At 41.1% G+C, this 26,270-nt stretch overlaps 1 protein-coding gene across 1 annotated transcript in view; it reads right to left on the bottom strand.

Moving 5' to 3' along the window:
- Positions 1 to 2,729: 2,729 nt before the first annotated feature.
- Positions 2,730 to 26,270, bottom strand: part of RFX7 (regulatory factor X7) — a 118,230-nt gene continuing 94,689 nt past the window's right edge. Inside the window, exons 8-9 of the mRNA XM_077827619.1 lie at positions 11,312 to 11,607; positions 2,730 to 9,927 (exon numbers count right to left, since the gene is read on the bottom strand). Of these exons, the coding sequence (XP_077683745.1) occupies positions 6,616 to 9,927; positions 11,312 to 11,607 (3,608 nt within the window). The 3' untranslated portion in view covers positions 2,730 to 6,615. The remainder of the gene's footprint in view (positions 9,928 to 11,311; positions 11,608 to 26,270) is intronic.

Here is a 26,270-nt window from a genome sequence, read left to right as displayed (position 1 = left end):
CTACTCAAAAACAATGGTTATATTTTTTGAAGAGTACAGTTCAGATTAGTGCTGTTTTTTTTAGTCCCTTGAAGATTTCAGATATTTCATCACTTACTACACTTTACTGTTAGAAACATTCATCCCAGATTTTCCTTTGTTCAATGTCATTTTATTTATCCAAATTGAACTCTAGACCATGTGTGACAGAGTGGCAAGATTCTACTGTTACCCATGTCAGCGTATTGGGGCCCCTGCAGGAAGCTGTAGATGAATTCCTCTTAACTCATCAGAGCAGGAGTAGTCAGCATTCAGGTGGGAACACCGAGGTTGGCCTTGCCCAGGTGAGAGTGGACATACTGCAATGTCATACTTGAGTGCATCCCACTCAACTGCATCCACCTTGGTACTATGCTCACTCATGTGAGATGTTGGGAATTGTTTGGGACATACCCATGATTCTTTGTGCTGCAGTAAGCTATGCTGGGCTATGATTTTTTCCCAGTGAATTGTGGGAGAATTTGTTTGTCCTTTTGGGCACATAGGGAGAATTATGGGAAGCCACTGGAGTAGTTTAGCCTGCATCCACAGTGCAAAGTGGATCAGTTACCAGCCCAAATGTAAGCAGTACTCCAGGACAAGACAGCTCCCATAGGTGTAAAGCATGAACACACTTGGGTCAGAGGTTTGTGTGTGTGGATGGGAGCCAGTCAGGGACAACACCCAAGCAAGAGACCAAGTTAACTCCACAGTGAAGACAAGCCCCCAAATGCTACCCTCAATATAAAGTAGGTGGGAATGTCTCTAGAATATAAGAGCTAAAATCGGGGACGAAAGGGTCCTAGGGTGGGAATTTATGGTAGCCAAGTCTTGGGTGAATGATGCAAACTCTACCTTGTAGGATATCTAATGAAAGCTGGTAGTTAGCAATTTGAGAGGTACTTTGAAATATATACATACCTGCAAAAATATAAAATTGGGGGGAGGGCCCACCTTGAAAACCAATCCCCTTAATACATCTAGTATCCTGTCAAGCCATGTTTCTCATTTAGGAACACAGGAATTACCATGCTGGATCAGAACAGGGGCCCAGCTAGTCCAGTATTCTGTCTGAAAGTGGCCAGCTTCAGCTTCTTTGGTGAAAGAAACCCTGTTGTAGGTAGGTGTGAGACAGATAACCTGCCCCCAGCAAAACTTCCTACTAAACCAAGTTAAAGGTTAGCTTATGGCCCAAAGGTTATAGGTTTATATCCTTTCCAAAGCTATTGCTTAATGTTTATGCTGAATATTCTTATTATTCATATACATGTGAAACTCCTTTTTGAAGCCTGCTAAGCTCTTGGCTTCAGTACTATGTGGCAATGAGTTACAGAGCCTGTGAAATAATATTTCCCTTTTATTAATTTTGAATCCCCCCCTTCAATTTTATTGAAAGTCCCCTTGTTCTTGCACTATGAGAAGGGGTAAACAGGAGATTCCCCTCTACCTTCTCTACGCCATTCCTTCTTTTGATTACTGTTATGTCTCTTCTTATGCATCTCCAAAGGTCCCAGCCTTTTTCAGTCTCTCCACGTTTTTAATATCACTTCTGTTTTATCTTTTCTTACATGGGGTGACCAGACCTGAACATTATTCCAGATGAGTGCACACCACTGATTTCTAGAATGGCACTATAATTCCCAGTATTATTCTCTATCCCATTCCTTGTACATCCTAATATTTTATTTGCATTTTTTATTGTTGCGGTACATCGAGAAGAGATCTTCAGTGAGCTGTTCACAACGATTCCCAGGTCTTTTTCCATAGGCAAGTCACTTTGCATTTGTTGACATTGAATTTCATCTTTCTTTGTGCTGCCCATTCACCCATTTTGCTCAAGTCCCTGACATTTCTCACAATCTTCTCAAATCTTAATGCAAAATGATCTAGATTTGTCCTCATCAGATTTTGCCATCTCACTGTTTGCCTCCTTTTTCAGAGCATTAATACACTGAACTACATTGGACCCAGTATATAACCTAGTTGCACTCCACCGTTAACTTTCTGACATGATGAAAACTGATCATATATTCCTGCTCTTCGTTTTCTGGTTTAGCAAGTTTCTAATCCATGACAGTACTTTCTCTCTCACACCTTGACTACTTAGATTTCTTTAGTAACCTCTTCGGAACTTTGTCAACTGCCTTTTAAAAGTCTAACTGAATTCCTGTTCTTTATTCACTATTTTACTGACATGTTCTTCCCTTGCAGGAGCCACGGTAGTTAGATTTATTTGAACATTTCAACTTCTACCCGTTCACTAGGTTCAGATTAAGGTTTACCTGGTCTTTTAATTCCCTGGATCTCCTCAGTGTCTTTTAAAAATACAGCAACATTTACTGCCTTCCATTCCTCTGGTTTAACATCTGTACTGGACATGTAACATGGAGCAAAATGCTTACAAAAAAGCTCTATGGTATTTATTGTTCTGTTGCATTCAAGAGAACTTAGAGTGCAAATTAAGGTCCCGATCCTGCAAAGATTTAGGCACATGCTTAATTTTAAGCACATGAGCTAGTCTCATTGATCTCATTGGGACAATCCATGTGTTAAAAGGTAAGACTGTAAACTATAAATCTTTGCAGGATCAGGGCTTTAAGATGTGACTGGATAGTTTAGTGACCTGCTTTATACAAATCAGAAGGGTCCTTATTTTGTCAACATCAATGTACCTTCCCATATGATTGCTAAGAAAACACTCAACAAGACAGTTTAATATAAAATGTTTTTATTGTTTTTGAAAACATTTAAAAAACAATTTTTGAGCACTTTCAATAAAAAAAATAACTGAAATGCTACTGCAATATTCAACTACTGTAGTTTCAGCAGTACAACAGACAACAAAACACTGGGGGCGGGGAATCGGATTTCCTGCACTAAATGAAAATGTAGAACAGGGATATTTCTTTCCTTATGGTGCAGCAAAGAAAGCACAGTATAGTACAAGACTATTATATGAACCTCAGATGCACTGCACAAGAAATGCTTTCCTTCTTTTCAGTTCAGAAGTCAGTGCTTATCGCAATTATTTGCAAATTCTTTACTTCATGAATTCTTATCATGATAAAATGGTACAAAAATGTTTTTCAACACCAGAACAATAAAAAATAATCCAAGAAAGGAACATATTCAACAATAACTAAGCTAATTTAGTAAACATAAAAAAGTAAATTACTTGTGAATAACTATGCTTGCCTGGTTAACACGGAACCAGTTTCAATACAGCAAAAGAATAAAAAAAATAAAGTGGTTACAGGAATATACCTAGTACTGTACAAGATAAGTCAATAACACTCATGCACGTCTTGTGATCATGTATTAACATGGTGAAGCAAACTAAACTTAATTTCTTCCTGCTGTAATATTCTCACGTAAGAGAATAAGAAATAGAAATATCTCATTGAGATCAATGCACATTGCTACATAAGACAACTTCATCTGTCATTTTTATGACATTTTGCCTTTTAATAATGAAACACATTAAAAAGTTTTTATCTGTGGGCCGTATTGGTTGCATTTATCCTAAGGAACGTGCCTGCCACAGGTTCAACAGAAATTTAGTGCAATATATGAACCCCAGAAAGTTTGCTGGACTAACCAACCAAATTTAAAGTGTTTGCTGCAATACTGTACATGGGGTACAAATTCACTAGTCTTTATACTTTAGCAAAATATGCTATCAAAATAATTTCATTATTTTCTCATAGTAGGAAGCCAGTAATGTAAACAAGGGGTCAGAACTGTCTCAAATTATTATTTTTGGAGTATCTGACACAGACAGGCTTCCATTAGTTAGAATCACAGAGTTTTCCTTTGGGTATTGCATACTTTGGTGTGCAGTAGTGCTCTGTCTCAATGTACAGTAAAGAAGTAACTAGCACTAAGAACAGGGATCTAACAGATTATTAATTATAACAGCAAACACATGAACTCCAATAAACTAATACATACCAATATACAAAGCTGTGAGCTAGCCTAGCACCATTTATTGAAGTGAAAATGTTTTACCCCTATGTGTGGTAATTTAATGAATCCTTATTGAATTAAACACACATTTGCCTTAAATCCACTGATTAAATAGTACTCCTATTTGCCTGCTAATTAAGTTAAAGGAAAATTTTCTGCCAGGCCCCCATGTGGCGTTTGCATTTAAAAACCTTCGGTGATGGCTGCATAATTTAGAAAAAGCCAGTTTTTAAATTTACTTTAACTTTGCTGAGAAATGTTCTTAGAACACAAGAATTTGGAGGGGATTAGTTAGACTGAGCTACTGCGCAGTGCCAGCAGCACCAAGGCAAGGGAAGAACGCCATGCACGTACATAGAACACCATAATACCAGTGCAGATGTTCCCTCCTGTATGTGCCTTCCCTTGTCATCCCCCCATGTCAGGCCTGCTGGAAGTGCAGGGTTGTCATATGCACAGTGGTGCTGGCACTTGATACAGGATCAGATTTGCGATGCACTGAGCATCTCAAAAGACATCAGTTCAAGATCCGCCTTGGGCAACTTCTTTCAAAAAGGGAAAGGGCTCTAATGTGTACTTCTTGGTAGAAATCAACAGAACATGGAAATAATCAACCCAAAGCTTACCCTATAATAATACCTCCCCCACAAACTTGAAAAAATTTGCAAGCCTCTCTTAAGAAAACAAAAGGAGTCTGCCTGAGGAGGGGCATGAACTCTCTCTGTGGTCTGCTGCCCGTGGGATCAGGTGCTGCAGTATGGCACAACTGTTTGTCCTTCATCAGACGAGCTCACGGGCTGGGGGCTGCCTTACTTCAGGGCTTTGATCCCAGGGACCAGGAGAAGCAATGATGTACTAGCATCTGGAGTGCTAGTGAGCAGCACCATGGCAACGAATGCTGTCAAAACCAAATACTGAAGATTTCAGATCATTAGTAGAAATGCAAGAAATTACCAAAATACATTTCAAGAACCACGAAATTGAAAAAATACATTTCAAGAGCTGAAAATCTGGTCCTCTCTTCCTCATTTGCCCAATCTAGATGGCGGCATTCTGCCTCTCTCCTACATGAGCTGATGACCTAACAACCCTCTAATGTGACACCCTGCTTTAAGTTCTACTGATGTCATCAGTCCATAGGAGAAACAACAAACCCCTTACAAAGCTCCAGGAACAATACTACAAAGTGATTTGCCTGCCTGGCATCTGTGACACTCCACATGGGAGTCAGAGTTTGCCTGTGCAGATCCCCTTTGTAGCATTAGGGCCTCGGATGGTTAGGTTCCTTTTCTCTATTCATCATTAGAGATTTTTACAACACTCAAATTCTTCTTTTACTTTTAATGACAAGGGTTAAAGTTTTCTAAAGCACCTAAATGACTTAGGAGCCTAAATCTCATTGACTGTCAATGAGATTTAGGATCCTTAGTACCTAAGACAGTTTTGACAATGGGACATAAGCACTTTTGAAAATTTTACCCAAGGACTTCATGTGTCTTGCTGCATGTTTGTAAAGTGCCTGGTAACATTATGGCTCTATAGAAGTTATTTTTAATAGTTGTCAGCCAATATCAGTACATTTTTATCATCTTCTTTATTTTCAGGAGGCACAGAAAGGGGCAGCCTACTGAAAAATACAGAGGAAAAACACCTTCCTCTACTCCCCATTAGGTTAGAACAGATGGGTTTAATAACAAATCTTAAACATAGTAATATTTTAATAAGCTCATGCAGCCATTCTACTGAAAAAAGAAAACAAATGTCATGTCACCTTCGCTAATTCTGATAAATAATAAAACAGTAACTATCATTTTCTAATATACATATGTCTACTTTTATTAAGCCTCAGTGCTCAGAATCTTTTATCATGCATTTTAAACTCATATTAAAATCCAACATTTAAAGTGAAAACTAAAATAACATTAAGGTGAGGTCCTGGATATCTATGGATAAAAACACTAAATATATATATTTAAAATAAAATTTTAGTGCATTTTTCTCTTTCCTTGATCGTTCCCATTATTTTCTCCTATCTTAGCCCTTCATCATAGATGTAAATGGTGTCACACACATTCCTCACGATTCACCATAGTACTGCAGCTCTGGGTAATGCTCAATGAGACAACACCACTTGTATGCCCTACATCAAGCTGTAACCCCTCTCTCTCATCAACCACCTACTTGTCTACAGGTCCCACACATTTCTGACTTGAATAACACAGGCCAATATCAAACATCTCCTCAGAAGTAGCAGGCAGTACTAAGTACTGAATCTCTAGTAACAAGTAAGTTGGATTTAAAACCCTCCCAACACCTCTCCTCAAGTTGTGAATGCTGGTTTTCAATCACTATGTATATATATTTTTGCTACAATAAGAAATGCTATTAAGTGGGAACCCTATAAAATTTAAATTCTAATACTGGCTCTTCAATAGCCTTCAGAAATTTATTTAAAATTGAAAAGACTGCCTATTCCCAGCTAAAGAATAAGCGACTTGTACAGCAAACTCTTTTTTAAAAATGCCACAATTCTTAGCAAGTGTTTCTGCTGCAGGAGGCACTTCCATTAAGACAAATACAATACGTCTGTCTTTCAGATACAGTGTGCTACATACATATTATTAAACAAATTTAACCCAACATTTCAACAGCAGGATGGTCCTTACTCTCCATCCACTCAAAACCTGATGTAGTCATTGAGTTTATGGATTCATTGCAGATTTGTTGAAACAAGGGGTCGTTCTTTAACTCCTCCAGTGTAGCATCGTCGTCTTGTCCCTGCTGACGACCTGGATCAAACAGTAGATTTGTATCTAAAGTATTCAGATCATTAATGCTGCCTGAGAGGTCGGAAGACAACCTGATGTCGCTGGAAAAGACAGATGCACCGTTATTGAGATCTGACACCACCTGATTCACCAGCTGCTGGTTGGTTTGCAGATTGTCCTCCCCTAAAAAGTCTTTTACAGTGCTGCTGAAATCTAATTGCTGTTCTCCAATTTCTGATTGTGCTTGGTTATCTCCAGAAGAAAAACTGATCTGATCGGTGCTGCTGTTTTTTGTGAGGTAACTTGGTGTTTGGAATTCATAAACTGAAGTGCTGGAATTGATCATATTTTGTGGGTTGGCACTAGGAAAAGTGGTGGATGTTTCTAAAATCTGAGTGAGATTCATCCTCGCTGTGTAATTTGAAGGCATGTTGTTCATTCCCAAACCTCTTACTGCATCATCGCTATCAGAATCAAGTTTGCTTAACAACACATTTGTTATTTTTTTAGTGTTTGTTTGTTTCTGAAGAGATGGGAAGGCTGTCTGCATCATGACAGTCAAAGGGACTGACTGACTCCTTTGAGCTATATTATTGGCACTAGTGTCTGCATGAATATTTGTGAACACATTGTGAACTTCAGGTGTCACTGGACTTCCGAAAGGGGTCAAGTTAGAGCGTGGTATATTAGAAACTGGATAGACAGTGCTTCCACTAAGATTACGCTGGCGATGGACAGCAGGGCTTACGCTCCGGCATCTGAAACTGTTATTGAGAGAGGAACTTGTTCCTTTGTTGTCAAGAGGGGCAGGAACAGCAAAGCCTTCCTGCTTGTTGGTGCTATTTACAGAGGCTCCCTGATGTGATACAGGTGACACAGGAGTCACACGACCAAAGTGAGTATCATGGTGCCGGGACTGAGACTGATATGACTGGCCAGGAACTGCAAAAGCATGAGGTTTCCTGAAACGGTCTTCCACTAGCTCCTGATAGCTTGGAAGAATGCCATGATTTGAAACTGATGAATTAGTGACTCCACTGTACCCGTTATTCATCCACTCAAGTTTGGTTTTATCAGGGTGAGTAGCCATAGGTCGCTGCATTGGTTTCACAGGGCTACTTGAGACAATGCTGGCATCATGGTATGCCATACTGGAGCTTATTGGAGTAAATGCAAAAGGATTTCTGCATTCCACGGGACTAGGAGGGACACTGCTGCTGCAGTTTGAATGTGGTGTGCCAATGGGTGTATGCCGGCTACTTCCCAGAGCACTGTCTACAGGAGTAGTCTGAGCCAGTCGTGAGCATGGGCTCTCTCGTGACACACTCTGAGATCCAGCAATCATTTCTGACGTGGGTGTTGGGGTCGGAGTCGGGGTAGGTGTGGGAGTCGGGGTAGGTGTGGGAGTGTGAATTGGAGTGCTATTGTTGTGGATTGAATGGTAGAAGTGCGTATTGCTTGGATGAGATGACATTGGAGCTCCTTGAGCTGCTGTCTGATTCTGCAGTGCCATTCCCAGACAACTACCATAAGGATGAGAACTGTTCATTGACATTTGCTCCTCCATGAGCACCAGTTCCTCCACAATGCTGTCCTGTGTAAGGTCATCATCAAATGAAAAGAAGTTTTCGTTTGATTGAGGGACTGTATGTTCGAATTCTTTTAACTCAGACTGCAGAGGTAACGGTAACTGATTTGAGGACTGTGCTTGTATTTGACCCAAAGCTGATTCTTGGATCTGGCTCTGTAACTGCTGGCTGTATGTATCCTGTTGTATTCCTTCACAGTGCACTGGCTCCCATACAGATTCCTGTAAATCATTAGAGCCAGACTGTCCTGCAATAGTCATAACACTGATATCTTGCTGCTGTTCAGCGTTCACAGATGTAAAGTCAGAGGTTTTAGTGATATGCTGCCATGCATTTGGATTAAAGCTGCCATCAGATTTTGAATCATTTTCTAAGATAAACAAATTTCCTTCCAATTTTACTTTTATATCTGGAGATGAGGCTGTGAGCTGCTGTCCCAAAGTGGAATCACTGGTATTTATAACGTTGGAATTCAATGGACAGTTTGTCACTAAGTGTGTTGAAGCTGTAGAATTTACTTTTATAGTGACCTTGCTAGGAACTTGAGCAAGTGCTCTAGCACTGTCATTTCTAGCTAATGATACAACCTTCTGAACCTTCTTAACACTGCTTCCTTTTTGACCTTCCATGCTACCTGCTGAAAGCTGCCCCACTAGTGGTTTCTTTACAGGTGGTACCTGGGACTCCTGAAGCGTAGAAGGTAGTCGCTTCCTTGGACTTTTAGTGCATGTTTTATCTTTAATAGTAGAATCACCACTAGGAGGTGAACTGATGCTGGTGTTGGAGAAGTTTTGAGTGGCAACTGAGAGAGTAAGAGTGCTTTGATTATTGCCTGCTGAAGAAACTGGTATGATTTCTTTAGGTCGAGCTTTATATTTGGTCCTTGCTCCTTCAGGTCTCTGATCACAGCCCTTAACTGTTTTCACTTCACTGATGCTCTCAGTTGAACCTTTCAAGGTTGTTCCCTCAAAATGATTACTTTGAGCAGTAGGCAGGCCTGGTGCTCCTTTTATAGCTTTAGACACGTCAGAATTCTCTTGGCACTGTATTGGGTTCTCATCCAGCAATGCTTCTGGTTCCATTTTGATCTCAACTGCAGGTGTAGCTACAACACTGCTTGTCTTGGATCCTGGAGACTGAAGTGAAACAACAGACCCATTTTTAATCTGCGGAACAGTCCTCGATTCTTCCATTGCTCCTGTACTGCTGTTCAATGAAGTAGTGTGTTTGACGGGTACACTACTGCTGCTAGGGGCAAGCGATATTGCTGTCATTTTTACCACGTTTAAGGAATTTACATGGGGAGCTGGCACAACTGTCTTGATTGGGCTACTGGTGAAAAGCACCGTAGTAGGCGAGCGGATGGTGAGAGCACTGGTGTTTGCTGGCTTAGGTAAGATCTGTGGGTAACGATGCCGGGCGGAACGGTCACCAACTGGACTGGCTGGAACATTCTGAGGAGTCTTTGGTGACTGCTTGACTGACTGCATGTGCTGGGTGACCACCTGAACATTGAGCGGAAGAACCTTGCCATCAGAGGAGCCCATCGGACTTGGAGATGTCACCAGCTGTCTGGTCCTCGGTACCTGTATGTGGAGAAAAAGGACAGTCAATTTAAACAAAAGTATGCATGCCCTACATAATCTAATGGATAGAGTTAGATTAATGGAGAGTAAGAGTGCCACATCCTAAGGATTAAAAGGATGCTGCACTGTTTTTTATATATAAAACTGCAAACAGGCACCCATCCTACACTCTAGTTGCTCTTCCAGAATACGAACACTCACATCACCACCATCATGGACAATCCCAAAGAGATATAGCCTCCTTGCAGACCGTCACAGTAAATACTCAAAACATATAGTAAAGCTGCTCTTCCACCTCAATGGTCAACTGCCCCACAACTTACACATCAGATCACGAGAACAGGTATAATGACAAAGCAACAAGGCCTCACTATCCCTAGGCTCACCTCTTCCCCAAGCTCCTGGGGAAAGGATGAAAGACAATAGAGTTGAGTACTAAGGCCAGCAAAAAATCAGAACAGAACAAATAATCCTTGTTGCCTAACCCAAAGGGACCCTGGTCCATGACTAGGCTCCTAGGCACTACGGTAATACAAATAATAATAATCCAGATAACTAAAATCTGCACTAGATACTTGGGGCTTGATTCTCGTAAAATTGAGGCCCTATTTTAAGTGCATTTTTGCAGGAAAAAAGGGGCATTCATTGACATGTCCAGGTCCCTTCCAGCCCGACATTTCTATGATTCAGATGCAGGACCTTGGAGTGTTGATTGAAGATAGATAGAGAGGGGAGGAGATCTTCAAACATTAATTTTTAAACTTCCACCAGTGAGTAAAACACAAACTAAACATTATTCAGGCAGAAACTGGCTTAGCTATCAAAATATACAATAAAGCCAAAAATCAGGTTTTGTTCAGCCAAAACAAACAAGTCTGTACTACAGTATAGATATTCAAATAAAGGTTAAACAGATGCCAGTACAAAGCCCTCTGGACTAATGAAGCCACATTTACATACCATATGAAGGGCTTAAGCAATGCATTGGGTCTTGTGCAAGCTTCAGAACTCATGTAAATTTTGCCCTAAAGGTATAATGATTCCCATTTAAAATCCAAATTATTCCTGGTTTAAGTGCCACTGTCACTGATTTACACCAAGGATGAATGTGGCCCGTGCTGTGTAAGTATCATTCTAACACATCCACATCCATCAGACAAAATTTTTACATTTCTGGCTTTGTCACTTATTTGGAACAACAGAAAAAGTCCCTGGAACAAGAAAAGAAGGGTCACCGAATCTATCTCTCAACATTCATATAGCAACAGGAAGCCATTAGTCTGTGATAACTTTCTATTTGCTTAAATATTTCCAGAATAAATATAAAATAGAGAACAACAGTTTTATAAGGTTGTCTGGGTTGAAAACTGTTGGAGCACATTACCGGTATGGGGCTGGGTACAGCTGCCACTACGATACCAATAGGCTGAGGAGACAAGATTGCAGGGCTTCCATTAGAAATACTTGTTACTCCATTGGCTGTAGCTCCTTCTGTTTTCTTTGCTGGAGACTCTCCTGGCAAAGGAGACTGCAGTTTCTGTTCCTGTTGCTTCTTCTGGATCTTACGCTGTAGCTGCTGCTTGGCATCAACTGGTGATGGGAGAGTTGTCACTTGAGGCTGAAAAGAATTACTTTCAGCCGTGGGTATAAAAGCAGAGGGTTGAGGGATCCCTTTTATTCCTGAAAGTGAAAAGAACAAAAGTGATTTATGCCATGTATGTCGTGTGATATTTCTAGATCGAAATAAATACATGGCAACATGTGTGTGCATGCACACAGACACAATGAAAATATTCATGACGGGTTTTGTACTTGGAATAGTTATTTACTGATTAAATTTATTTCTGATACTGATGATAACCCCCCTCGGTGCTGGGCAAGCTGGATACGCTTATGTTGTTGCTCAAATATTTTGCATCGGCATTTTGATTCTAGAAATCCCAATTTGCAGTATCCAAGTTAACACAATACTGACAGCGTGTCCTTTGCATAACTGTCAGTAGATGGCAGTGAATATACCTTTAAAGCATCTTCAATCTGTTTTTTGTTGTTAATCTTTATATCACTTTTAAAAATTACACATTCCAAAACACAAGGTTGTGCCATGGACAAGACGTGCTGAACAGATTATACAGCATTTAAATCCCTTTGAACAGTCTGGGGAGAGTCCAGCAGTATACAGTGTCGAACACCAGTTGCAGTACAAGTGTGGCAGGGATATTAGCTTGTAATAGGTAATGCTAGAAGTGCTTAATAGTGCTACTAGTGCACGGAAGGGTGGGAGACACAACATGGAGAAGGTGAAAAACGGAAAAGACAATTGAATGCAGAAGGGGAGATGGAGATACAGAAGACTGAGAAAAATACTCTCTGGAAACAATGTCCCTGAAAGTCAGAGATAAACAGCAAAGCCTCCTGGCAACTGTTTTTACCTGTGTAGTCAGGACTAATCCACATTTTAACCTGTAACCAAATCATGTTACAACCTTGATCTTCAGAAAGTTTAGTAACAGTTCCAGGACTAGCATGTTCTTAAAATGATGCCTGTGTAAATGGGTTCTAACACGGTTTCCTTTCCACATCATAGGTGTTTAAAAGCTGTACATGAGGAATGCTGCAGCATGTTACAGCCTTCACCTCTCAATTCCTTTTTCACTTAAGAACTGAATTGTCCACATCTTGAGTGACCTGGGCTGAATGTTGAAGGGGAAGAACAACTATGGGAATGCATGCAATCATGCTCTCTTTCGAATCTGCACTATGGAAAAACTGTTCTCTGCAAAAAAAGCAAAGGTAGTTTGGTTCCAAAGAGGAAAGAAGAAGAGGTCTGGTGCCCAGACCATGGACAGAGAGGTGTGCGAGAGCTATCAGCTTCTATGGACAGCACAGAGGGAGAGAACTTCTGCAGTATCCTCATGAGCCCTCACGAGTGCTTGCAAGAATGATCCACTCACTCCCTCGGACTACCATCTCATCTAGAAGGGATGGAAAGAAGTTTCCTTGGCTGAAGTACTGAGTGAAGGGTCATTTATGGTTTTCTTGTGGTGGCACTGCTGGCAGCGCTGCTGAAGCTAAGAGCATATATCTGAGGGGCAGTATGAAGGAGATGGAGATTTGCACTGCCACGTATCAGCCCTGGATATGGGCAAGGAAAAGATAAGGGCCATCCGGAGTAGGAACTCTAGTTATGAGCTAGGAACTCTAAATTATGAGCCACAGATGCCAGTGGCTGAAAAGGGGGATGAGCCAGAGTTTAGCAGGGGAGGGGAGATTAATCTGTGATTTTTCCCATTTTATTTATTTATTTAAACAAATGATCATCGTGGTCAACCACCCTTTTTACATTCCGAAGGCTCTCTTTCTAGCCAAGAGAGCTACCTGGGTAGGATGCACAAGTTTACATTGATCCTTAATAGAACTATTGAGAACTTCTCAGGCCTTATGCTTTTTGAGACACAAAACACAAAGTGAGAACAAGTTTTGATGCACAAGAAATCATAGTTTCCCCCTTATAACTCAAGAACAGCCTTTTGTACTTCAGCAATTTACTTCAAACCTTCCACACCAAACAAGTATTCTCTGATTTCCTCTTAATAATCACGGGACGTTTAAGACTAAAGGGAGTCTCTGAAAATGATGAGGGAACATGAGGAAATTTTTTTTACACAAATAATCACAAGTTATTAAGCACTGGAACTCACGGCTACAGGATATGTTTGAGACAAAAAACTCAGTAAGATTCATAAAGGGACTGGACATTTATATGGATAACAAGAATATCCAGAGCTATAATAGTTACTGCTACTATAAATTTTGGAAGAGATAGTAAACCTCATGCTTCAGGTCTTAAGCCAGTCTCAATCTATTAAGGATTAGGAAGTTTCTTGCACCTTTGTCAAAACCACTGGGTTTTGGCCACTCTTGGAGATAGGATACCGGACTAGATGTATCAAGGGACTGTTTCAGTATGGCAATTCCTATGTTCCTATGTGTAAATTGTCTTTTAACTTTAACAATGGAGTATTTACTGCAGCTCCTTAATCATAAATGAAACGCTAACGAAGATAAAATATTTGGGAGAGCTGCACAACCTCACAAACTTGCACCAGCAGAAGCCCATCCACCCCGCCTCCACAAGCTCTATTTTTAGTATGGTTGATGCTGACACCTGCTGACCTACTTGTGTTACCTGAACCAGAGCAAACATTTCAGGACAGTTTGCACCTGACATGCATCAAGATTGCCCCTGAGAACATCAGTTGTTGAAAGAAAATTAAATAAGAGCTGAGATAAATTCACCTAACAGAAAATTCACACCAAATTTATCTATATGTATTTCCGAAGTGCTGTCACTGTGCTACTACAGCCCTGCTCCAACGAAGTATGTAAGCACATGCCTAAATTTAAGCATATGAATAGTCCCCGTGATTTTAATGTCATTGATCATATGCTTCAAGTTATGCATGCTCTCAAGTCAGGCTGGATTTGATTTAAATCAAATTGATTTAAATCATGATTTAAATCACGAGTCAGGAAGACTCGATTTAATCATGGATTTCTACATAAAAGTGCATTCTTGTTGGTTGTTATAACCTTAATACACATATTCTTCACAACACAGAGATAGATGTAGGTTTCATTTTTAGAAGGTACACGCTGTGCATTTTTAAAGTGATTTATTTTGAAAACTTTTCAGATAGTTTTACAGCTATATTAGAAAACGAATGATTGTCTGGTTATTTCATTTACCAAAGGTAACTGAAGCAGATATTTATGAAGTCACTGGGAGGTGAACTATCTCCAGTTCAACAGGTTAATCATTAATATTTGGAGGATTTTCTTGCCATGCTGTATTAGGAGGAGGACATCACCAGACAGACATTTAAATGGTTTTATTTAACTAAAACAACGTTATGTATTCTGGATTTTTTTGTTCAACAGCAAACATATAACATTTTAATAAAACAAGCATATGAATTTTTGAATTTAATTAAACATTCAAGTTTTTTAAAATCAGGTTTGTTTTTGTTAAAATTGTTTTAAACTAAAATAGTTAAATGAAATATTTAAAAAAAAAAACAACAAAAATTAAATCGACTATGTCAGCCAAGTCAACATGAGAAACTTATAATACTGGCTTCTGCAGCTAACTCAGTCGTCTTCACTTTCATTTTCCTGTTTGTTCGTAATCTGGAAAAGAAAAACAAGCTTTCCTGCTTTTTCAGGTCCCAAACGCTTTCTCAATTTGGAATGAATTAGTCCAAAGGAAAAAAATATTCTTTCTACACCAGCAGAAGAAGCTACTGCTGTTAAAAGTGAGATTATCACTTCAACAGTCTCTGAATCCAAGTGCTTAAGTGACTTCCACCAGTTCACTAGTGTGACTTTCTTTAAAACATCATCAGCAAACATACATTTCTTGAATGGTTTGCCCTTAGCTCTGAAGTTTATTATAGTTGGCATTATGGAGGGACGATTGCTGGTTGTCCATGTCATAGCCAACTCCTCTTCTTCAGCAGTTAAGGTTTGACTCTGGTGCCGAGTATTGAGAATATTTGCAAGAAAATGAGCTGGAGATAGTGCTTGCCCCATTCGTTTTTTTAATGTTTGTAATTTAACTCTGTCATTGCACATTTCTCTTTTTAAGATCTCACTCAGTTCCTTCCAAATTTTAACAGCATCAGCAATAAAACAGCTGTTTCCGTGCATTTTGTTCAAGGCTACAGAAATAGGTGTCAGGGTACTCAGCATGTGTTCAACATTTCTCTTAAGCCCAGTGTTGAGAACTTTGGCTGTGACAGTGCCATCTATTTTTTCACGATTTTGTTCACAAACTGTCATCAGATTAGGCCAGTTCTTGATACAGTGCTCAAAACAGTCTGCTACTGAGTTCCATCGCACGTCTTGTGGGAGAGTTAGCTTGGTTCCTCCCACTTTTTTCAGAGCAGCTGCTGCAAAGTGGTTGTTACAGAAGTATTTTGCAATTTCAACAACATTAGCCTTTATTCTGGAACACTGAAGTCTTTGGCTAGGAGGTAAATCAAATGAGCACTGCAACCATATGTAGCTTGGGAACTCTCTTCACTCTCTTCTAAATAATTTCTTCTCATCTTGGATACATTTGCAGCATTGTCTGTGACCAAGCTGTGTACTAGACATTTGAATTTTTTTTCACAGTTTGTTGTAGCTTTTACTGCTACTTCTTGTAAGGATTCTGCTGTGTGTGCATTTCCTGATGTATCAATTGTTTCTGTAAGGAAGACATTCCCTTCTTTTGTTGTCACACAAGCACATACAACAGGATCATTGCGGACATTGCTCCACCTATCAAGACTCAGGTTAACAATTTCACCCTCTAGACCAGTGGTTCTTTACCTGGGGTGCAAGATGCCCTTTCTGGGGGTGCGAGACATGTCAGATTTTTTAGAAGGTAAATCATGGGGGGTAGCGATAGCTCAGTGGTTTGAGCATTAGCCTGCTAAACCCAGGGTTTTGAGTTCAATCCTTGAGAGGGCCATTTGGGATCTAGGGCAAAAATTGGGGATTGGTCCTGCTTTGAGCAGGGGGTTGGACTAGATGACCTCCTGAGGTCCCTTCCAACCCTGATATTCTATGATCTGTGATCAAAAACACAAATTAAGCACAGGCACATAAGTACAACTACTTTGTTTAATCAAACCTATGTATTTATTAACATTATACATTTTTTAACAATTACTGTAATATACAAAAAAATATATTTAGGTTTAAAGAACTGACCTACTTCAATGATTTTTGATAAGGGGTGCGAGAACATATTTTGAGAACCAAAGGGGTGCAGGCTGCAGTAAAGGTTAAGAACCACTGCTCTAGACCTTTTGCACACTGCTCAATTTCTCTTTCAAACACTTTATCCAGCAATTTGCCTGTGACATATACTCTGTTCGGTGGACTGTATCCTGGTCTTAATGACTGAACCATATTAATGAAGTGTGGGTTCTCAATCATACGGAAAGGAGAGTCTGTTGCATAAACAAACGGGGCAATTTTTTCATCAATTACCTCGTTTTGTAATCTGCTGGTTCTTATCACAAACTTATCTATGGTTGTTTCTGGATGATGAAGATTTTTTTTCTTTTTGCTACAGGTGATATACTGTGGCTATGTGACATACATGATGAGACTGAAACACTATCATTGGCAGATAACTCTGAAACTATAGAAAATGATGGTGATCTTGAAGGTGGATAGTCTTCAGAATCCTTTATGTTGAGGATGGATTCTCCTAAACAAAATAAGTCAATGCAGTTATTTAATTATTACCACCACACTGCTCATTTAGTATTACTCACTGAATTCACTGACACTCAGTACTACTTTAAAGGTGAAATTGTAAAAGGAGGAAGATCTGCCTATTTCAGCTATTTATTTTTTATCACAACTGTATCTAAAATTATAGTACCAGAGAGTAACACCTATATTTTTTGCTCAAACATGAGAATTCAAGAATAGTCCAGAAGGAAGACAGGCAGTCCTTAAGAAAAAGTATGAAATAAAAAAGTTTACCAACCTGACTATCCTGCATGTTCAGACATGTTCCTTTCATCATCTTCAATGCAGCTTCCTCCTGAGAAGTAACACTTCTCATGACGTTGTTTCATTCGGGCAACCAGGCCTTGCATTTCTTTGTTGCACTGTTTGCATTTTGCCCGCTTGCCTGTCTTACCCACAGGTAGAGGAACTTCATTAAAATATTCCCAAACTCGATCTCTTTTACGGCTTGCTGCCATTATAGGTTTTCCCTTCTAGTGAGAGAATGGTATGGTAAATCTCAAATCAATGAAGGCTACACTCAGAAAGACCTCAAGACTTCTGGAATATGCTGCTCAAACAGTTTCACTTTTGTTTCTACTGCCTGTCCCTCCCTTCTCACATTTATCTCCAGACTTCTTCTTCTTGTCCAAATCTATTCCGCCCCCAAAAATCTTCTAGTCATTGAACTTTTTGAAACTTTGCACTTTTAGACAGAGGTAAGGGATTGACTCTGTGTACACAAATTTGCAGAGGGACAATAGGGTTGAGGTCTGTTATTTCTCACCTCTATATATTATTTACTTAAAAATATTTTTGCTCTTAACAAGCATGTTATCTCTGGAGACACAAATCCACAGTCGGAGAACTACAAAACTAAGCATCTCTGATGGTATCTTCTAGACTGAGCACTGAGTCCCATTGGGTAGATAGAAAGATTAACCTAAATAATCTATATAGAAGCCCCTGGAACCTCATAAGATTGGGTCCCTAATCCATAAACTATTGGAACTCATTGACAAAACTTTTCTTAAACATTACATGAATATATTGTCTCATACTATAGAATTAAAATTTATAATCCCTATTCCATGATGAGATATCTTTGAGCTACAATGTATCTTAATTAAAACTATCTTTAGATAAGTTTTTTCCTCAAAATCCGATTTAAATACAAAAATACGTTAAAAAATTTTTTTTTTAAAAAAATCATTGATTTTTATCCACCATCTCAAGTGTTTTGAGAACCCGTCTGGGACTAGTCTGGAAGGGATAGTCAATTCACCATCCAAGTGCTGATATGCAGCAGGGTGCACTGATGTCAATCAAACTGATTTAATTTAATCTTAATTTAAATCAGCAACCAGGAAACCTTTATTGGTTGTAATCTTGTTTTGCATTTGTACTTTTTAGTTATTTTTCTACAAAAAAGGTTGATTCCCCTTGGTTGGTATAACCATTAACACTGATGTGCAACCAAATATAGCCTTTACACTAAATTTGCACATACACATTTATTTAAGCAATCATATGCCTCAACATACATTTATTCAGATTCTTTTTACTTTTTTTTGTTAGAGCAGCTGAGCAGCGGGGGGCAGCAGAGCAGCAAACAGCAGGAGTTTGCCTGGGATCTGTGTTGGTGAGTGTGTGTTTGGTGAGAGGATCGGAGTGTTTGTAGTGAGGGCAGCTTGAAAGTTTGAGCGAGTGCTTGATTGGTTGGCTGAAAAGGGCGGGAGTTGGGAGTGTTTTGTTTCAGGTGAGCCTGGCTGTTTAAAAAAGCTGGCGGCTCCACGAACCAGCTGAGCAGCGGGGGACAGCAGAGCAGCAAACAGCAGGAGTTTGCCTGGGAGTTCGCCTGGGGTGAGCCCACTGAGGCTTACATCTTAACTACTTCTCTGAGTAATTACTGCATCTCCTGAGGAAGCTCGTAGTAGGAAGGTAATATGGATGGGGAGTGTTCAGCTGTTGTGACCTGCACTGGATGTACCATGTTTGTCTTTCTTCCACAGGACAGAAGCGACTTTGTGTGTACAAAGTGCAAGCTGGTCTCCATATTGGAAGAGAAGGTTCAAGGTCTGGAGCAACAGGTATCGACCCTACGTTGCATAAGAGAAACTGAAGATTTCCTGGACAGGCGTCAGGATATGCTTCTACGAGCACAAGGTTCTGAAGATTCAGAGCAGGCTGCGCAGCGGGGACAGGAGGACGGTGATGAAATTTGGCAACATGACCTCCAGAAGAAGGGGGAACGTCCATGTACCAGCAACGCAGATACAGGTAAGTAACCGTTTTCATGTTCTCTCCACAGGTACCATTGCGGGGAGCGGCCCAGATGATACGTCTGGGGGAAGGGAGCAGAAGGAGACTCCACCAGTTGAAAGGCATGAGATGCACTGTCCTAAGGTTGGGGGTTCCACGACCACCACTCCCAAGAGAAGGAGGCGGGTGGTGGTGGTCGGGGACTCTCTCCTCAGGGGGACTGAGTCATCTATCTGCTGCCCTGACCGGGAAAACAGAGAAGACAGCTGCTGCTTGCAAGGGCTAAGATTCGTGATGTGACGGAGAGTTTGCCGAGACTCATCAAGCCCTCGGATCGCTACCCCTTCCTGCTTCTCCACGTGGGCACCAATGATACTGCCAAGAATGACCTTGAGTGGATCACTGCAGACTACGTGGCTCTGGGAAGGAGGATAAAGGAGTTTGAGGCGCAAGTGGTGTTCTCGTCCATCCTCCCCGTGGAAGGAAAAGGCCGGGGTAGGGATCATCGAATCGTGGAAGTCAATGAATGGCTACGCAGGTGGTGTCAGAGAGAAGGCTTTGGATTCTTCGACTATGGGATGGTGTTCCAAGAAGGAGGAGTGGTAGGCAGAGACGGGCTCCACCTAACGAAGAGAGGGAAGAGCATCTTCGCGAGCAGGCTGGCTAACCTAGTGAGGAGGGCTTTAACCTAGTGAGGAGGTTCACCAGGGGAAGGAGACCAAAGCCCTGAGGTAGGTGGGGAAGCGGGATACCGGGAGGAAGCATGAGCAGGAGTGTGTGAGAGGGGAGGGCTCCTTCTTCATACTGAGAATGAGGGGCGATCAGCGGGTTATCTCAAGTGCCTATATACAAATGCACAAAGCCTGGGAAACAAGCAGGGAGAACTGGAGGTCCTGGCAAAGTCAGGGAATTATGATGTGATTGGAATAACAGAGACTTGGTGGGATAACTCGCATGACTGGAGTACTGTCATGGATGGGTATAAACTGTTCAGGAAGGACAGGGAGGCCAGAAAAGGTGGGGGAGTTGCACTGTATGTAAGGAAGCAGTACGACTGCTCAGAGCTCAAGTATGAAACTGCAGAAAAACCTGAGAGTCTCTGGATTAAGTTTAGAAGCGTGAGCAACAAGGGTGATGTCGTGGTGGGAGTCTGCTATAGACCACCGGACCAGGGGGATGAGGTGGACGAGGCTTTCTTCCAGCAACTCGCAGAAGCTACTAGATCGCATACCCTGGTTCTCATGGGCGACTTCAATCATCCTGATATCTGCTGGGAGAGCAATACAGTGGTGCACAGACAATCCAGGAAGTTTTTGGAAACTGTAGGGGACAATTTCCTGGTGCAAGTGCTGGAGCAACCAACTAGGGGCGGAGCTCTTGACCTGCTGCTCACAAACCGGGAAGAATTAGTAGGGGAAGCAAAAGTGGATGGGAACCTGGGAGGCAGTGACCATGAGATGGTAGAGTTCAGGATCCTGACACAAGGAAGAAAGGAAAGCAGCAGAATACGGACCGTGGACTTCAGAAAAGCAGACTTTGACTCCCTCCGGGAACTGGTGGGCAGGATCCCATGGGAGAACAACATGAGGGGGAAAGGAATAACATGAGGGGGAAAGGAGAGCTGGCTGTATTTTAAACAATCCTTATTGTGGTTACAGGGACAAACCATCCCGATGTGTAGAAAGAACAGTAAATATGGCAGGCGACCAGCTTGGCTTAACAGTGAAATCCTTGCTGATCTTAAACACAAAAAAGAGGCTTACAAGAAGTAGAAGATTGGACAAATGACCAGGGATGAGTATATAAATATTGCTTGGGCATGTAGGAATGAAATCAGGAAGACTAAATCACACCTGGAGTTGCAGTTAGCGAGGGATGTTAAGAGTAACAAGAAGGGTTTCTTCAGGTATGTTGACAACAAGAAGAAAGCCAAGGAAAGTGTGGGCCCCTTACTGAATGAGGGAGGCAACCTAGTGACAGAGGATGTGGAAAAAGCTAATGTACTCAATGTTTTTTTTGCCTCTGTCTTCACGAACAAGGTCAGCTCCCAGACTGCTGCACTGGGCAGCACAGAATGGGGAGGAGGTGGCCAGCCCTCTGTGAAGGAAGAAGTGGTTCGGGACTATTTAGAAAAACTGGACGAGCACAAGTCCATGGGGCCAGATACGTTGCATCTGAGAGTGCTAAAGGAATTGGCCATTATCTTTGAAAACACATGGTGATCGGGGGAAGTCCCGGAAGACTGCAAAAAGGCTAATGTAGTGCCAATCTTTAAAAAAGGGAAGGAGGATCCTGGGAACTACAGGCTGGTCAGCCTCACCTCAGTCCGTGGAAAAATCATGGAGCATGTCCTCAAGAAATCAATTCTGAAGCACTTAGAGGAGAGGAAAGTGATCAGGAACAGTCAGCATGGATTCACCAAGGGAAAGTCATGCCTGACTAATCTAATTGCCTTCTATGATGAGATAACTGGTTCTGTGGATGAAGGGAAAGCAGTGGACGTGTTATTCCTCGACTTTAGCAAAGCTTTTGACACGGTCTCCCACAGTATTCTTGTCAGCAAGTTAAAGAAGTATGGGCTGGATGGATGCACTACAAGGTGGGTAGAAAGTTGGCTAGATTGTCGGGCTCAACGGGTAGTGATCAATGGCTCCATGTCTAGTTGGCAGCTGGTATCTAGCGGAGTGCTCCAAGGGTCGGTCCTGGAGCCAGTTTTGTTCAATATCTTCATTAATGATCTGGAGGATGGTCTGGATTGCACCCTCAGCAAGTTTGCAGATGTGACTAAACTGGGAGGAGTGGTAGATACGCTGGAGGGTAGGGATAGGATACAGAGGGACCTAGACAAATCAGAGGATTGGGCCAAAAGAAATCTGATGAGGTTCAACAAGGACAAGTGCAGAGTCCTGCACTTAGGACGGAAGAATCCAATGCACCGCTACAGACTAGGGACCAAATGGCTAGGCAGCAGTTCTGCAGAGAAGGACCTAGGGGTGACAGTGGACGAGAAGCTGGATATGAGTCAACAGTGTGCCCTTGTTGCCAAGAAGGCCAATGGCATTTTGGGGTGTATAAGTAGGGGCATTGCCAGCAGATCGAGGGACGTGATCGTTCCCCTCTATTCGACATTGGTGAGGCCTCATCTGGAGTACTGTGTCCAGTTTTGGGCCCCACACTACAAGAAGGATGTGGAGAAATTGGAAGGGCAACAAAAATGATTAGGGGTCTGGAACGCATGACTTATGAGGAGAGGCTGAGGGAACTAGGATTGTTTAGTCTATGGAAGAGAAGAATGAGGGGGGATTTGATAGCTGCTTTTAGCTACCTGAAAGGTGGATCCAAAGAGGATGGATCTAGACTGTTCTCAGTGATAGCAGATGACAGGACAAGGAGTAATGGTCTCAAGTTGCAGTGGGGGAGATTTAGGTTGGCTATTAGGAAAAACTTTTTCACTAGGAGGGTGGTGAAACACTGGAATGCGTTACCTAGGGAGGTGGTGGAATCCCCTTCCTTAGAAGTTTTTAAGGCCAGGCTTGACATAGCCCTGGCTGGGATGATTTAGTTGGGATTGGTCCTGCTCTGGGCAGGGGGTTGGACTAGACGACCTCCAGAGGTCCCTTTCAACTCTGATATTCTATGATTCTAATTAAGCATTTCTTATTTACTAGATAATAACTTTATACTCAGAATTGGTTTTAAACTGCATTTGGATGGAAGCTGGAATTCAATTAAAAATGTACAAAACCAGCATTTTTAAATGGTATTTATTAGTAAAATTATATTACCTTAAGTGCTGGATACATAAGAAAAAAAGTTAAGTTCATCAAAACATGTTTTGTATTTAAAACTAACTGATTTATTAAACAAAGGAAATATTAACTGTGGAGTTAATGAATTGTTTCTGGTCACCATGGGTCAGATTTTCAAAAGTATTTAGGTGCCTAAAGATACAGATGGGTGTCTATGGCCTAACTAACTTTGAAAATTTAGCCCCATTTCCTTCAAGTTTTTAGAATTAGTAGATCTCATTCTGGTTTTTAGTCATAATCTGAAAGAGGAACACAACTTTTTCAACTCCCAATTGGTTTCTCAAATTTGAATGAACTAGACCAAATGAAGAAAATATTCTCTGTGCACCTACTACTTAAATGAAATTGTTATAAAAAGTAATTAAGTCAAAAGCTTTTTTATACAACAGAAACTGAAAATACTTACATTTGGAAAAATGTAAGTAACATTTGCTCCACTGTAAGACTGAAAATAACAGATACTTAATGCAATGCATGACATTGTAACCTATTTATAAAGCTTGCGTTGACCTCAATAAACATGTTTTCCCCCTGATTCTGTATAAAATTAAAAAAGCAGCACTCTTTAATTCATTTGAGGAAGGTTCACTGATGCAACTTTTTATTTTTTTAAATTATTTTAATATATAATAGTAAATGTAGGCTTAACACAGATTATCATGATTTCATATGCAACTTTTAACATTTTACATTTTAAAGGAAAAATGTATTTAGTTTAAATTGAAAAATCCTTTTAAAAAATCCATAATCGATTTGATATGCATTCTCCCTATATGTTGCTTTCAAGGAGCCACCAGTATTCAGAAAATTCTCCTGTACAGAAAGGGAACAGACGTTCTTTAATTCTACATACAAACTCTGGAAACACCTGTGAAATGGATACCAACTTGAATGTCCAAGCTGAAGTAGAGTGCTATATCCTGACTGTAAAATGCCTCCATCAGGGGATTTACCCCCACTCTCCATGAGATTGTGAATTCATAACCAGTTTCTGGAGACTGGGGAAATGTATTTGAGAGAGGCCACCCTGAATTCTTTTAGTAACAATTAATGTAGCCAAATATTCCTCACTTCATCTCCTTTACTGTTCAGATGCTTGTGACATCTGTATCCTTATGTTCACCCTTTTTACAAGACTATGATGAATTTTGTACAAAGTATGCTATGTGAGGTATCATTTGAAAACATAATCTGCTGAACGTTGTCCTGGTAAAATATTTTACTACGTTGCATGTAAAGTTAAAAAATTCTACTGTATAATGCATGTTCCAAGTCTAGGGAAACCGCTTCAAACTAGTTTTCCAGAGATAAAAGGCTAGCCAGGCATCAGCATAATCAAATGGACTATCACCTGGTTAAGCAGCCATTCTTTGGCAAGAAGGCTGTGAGAGAGAAATTTACATGTTGGCAAAGAAACAGCTGGAAGTTCCCGTCCCACAGACTCTCTGTCACCTGAACCCCAGCACAAGATAATTCTCAATGAAGAGAATTGTTATAAAAAAAAGGGGACCAAATTCCTCAGATTATCTCTCCTCCCTTTCTTGCTGCCCACAACATCTACAATGCCTGAAAGAGAAGGAAAGGAGCATTGGATTGGGGGAGAGTTTCTGGCTGAAAGGCATCCAGCCAGTAAAAGTGCAAAATCATGTGGTGAGAGAGACATTTTACTTGGAATTAACTTTAGCTTGTTAAGTTAGATATTAGTTGCGTTTTACCTCTTATTTTCTTGTAACCAAATTCTGATTTTTATGCCTCATTACTTGTAAACACTTAAATTCTGTTTTTCTGTAGTTAATAAATTTATTTTATTGTTTTATCTAAGCCAGTGTGTTTGGATTGAAGTGTTTGGGGAATAAGGTTGCCAGGTGTCCAGTTGATTGAAAAGGGGACCTGGCAGTGTCTGGTCAGATGTACTGACTGGACACTAAAAGTCCAGTTATTGTGGGCGGAGAAGGAAGGATGCACGGGTCATCAACACATGCTAGCCGCTGCTCAGCTGGGGCCACCTCCTACCTGCATCTTGTGGGCAGGCGGGCCCCGCATCAGGCTGCAGCTCCAGAGCAGAAGGAGCCCAGCTGGGGGGGGGGGGGGGGGGCAAGGAGGGAGGTGAAGATGATCCAGCTATAAAGAAGGGGGAGGGTGAAGAGCAGCAAGCAATGGGGGGCAGGGCCTCAAGAGAAGAGGCAGAGCAAGGGTGGGGCCTTGGGGGAAGAGGTGAAGCAGGTGGCAGGGCTGGTGGGGGGGGAGGGGGGGGGAGGCCGGTTGTCAGCAATTAGAAAGTTGGCAACCCTATTGGGGAACTCTCTTTGAGATGAGAAGATTTGTGCCTATCATTTTCTATTAATAAAATTATGGACTTTCTATGAGCTTGCATTGTTAAGGAGGGTACTGGGCAATACAAGATGCACATTTTTGGGGACAAGTCTGGGACTGGGAATCTCCTGGTGTTGCTCTGTAATATAATTCAGGAGTGGCTGGCTAGAACACTCATACAGTATATGAGCAATTTACATGCTGGAGGCTGCGTGCGGGCAAACAAGGAGTGGTTGCTCTCACAGTGAACCAGTCTAAAAGGCACCCCAGGTCGAAGAATTGAGGGGGAAAGCTGTCCATCACTCCAGATTGTACCATGTGTACTGTCACAATTAACATTAATGTAGCCAAATATTCCTCCCGTCACCTCCTTTCTCTACTGTTTAGATGCTCACTGGATTTCAGAGCAGTAGTTCTTTTGGCAGCAATCGGGGTTCCACAGTCCCCATGAAATAATCCCAGTGACTGTAAACCATAGTTTATGTAAAGGCTTCTCTCTCTTCCCAGGTAGAAAACTGCTCCAACCAGATGTGACAATATTTTACTCGACATCTCCACTCCCTTTCCTTACAACTAACAAACATAAAAATCTCAACTGCAGCAAAAATAGTCATAGTAACTTTCTCCTCTTATAGCACTGGTGAAAGGAGCCATTGTAACAGCCTGGGA

The sequence above is a fragment of the Eretmochelys imbricata genome, chromosome 10 (genome assembly GCF_965152235.1).
Source record: "Eretmochelys imbricata isolate rEreImb1 chromosome 10, rEreImb1.hap1, whole genome shotgun sequence".
Classification (NCBI taxonomy): domain Eukaryota; kingdom Metazoa; phylum Chordata; order Testudines; family Cheloniidae; genus Eretmochelys; species Eretmochelys imbricata.
Note: the sequence above shows the minus strand (reverse complement) of the source record. Positions and strands in the feature narration are given on the sequence as shown.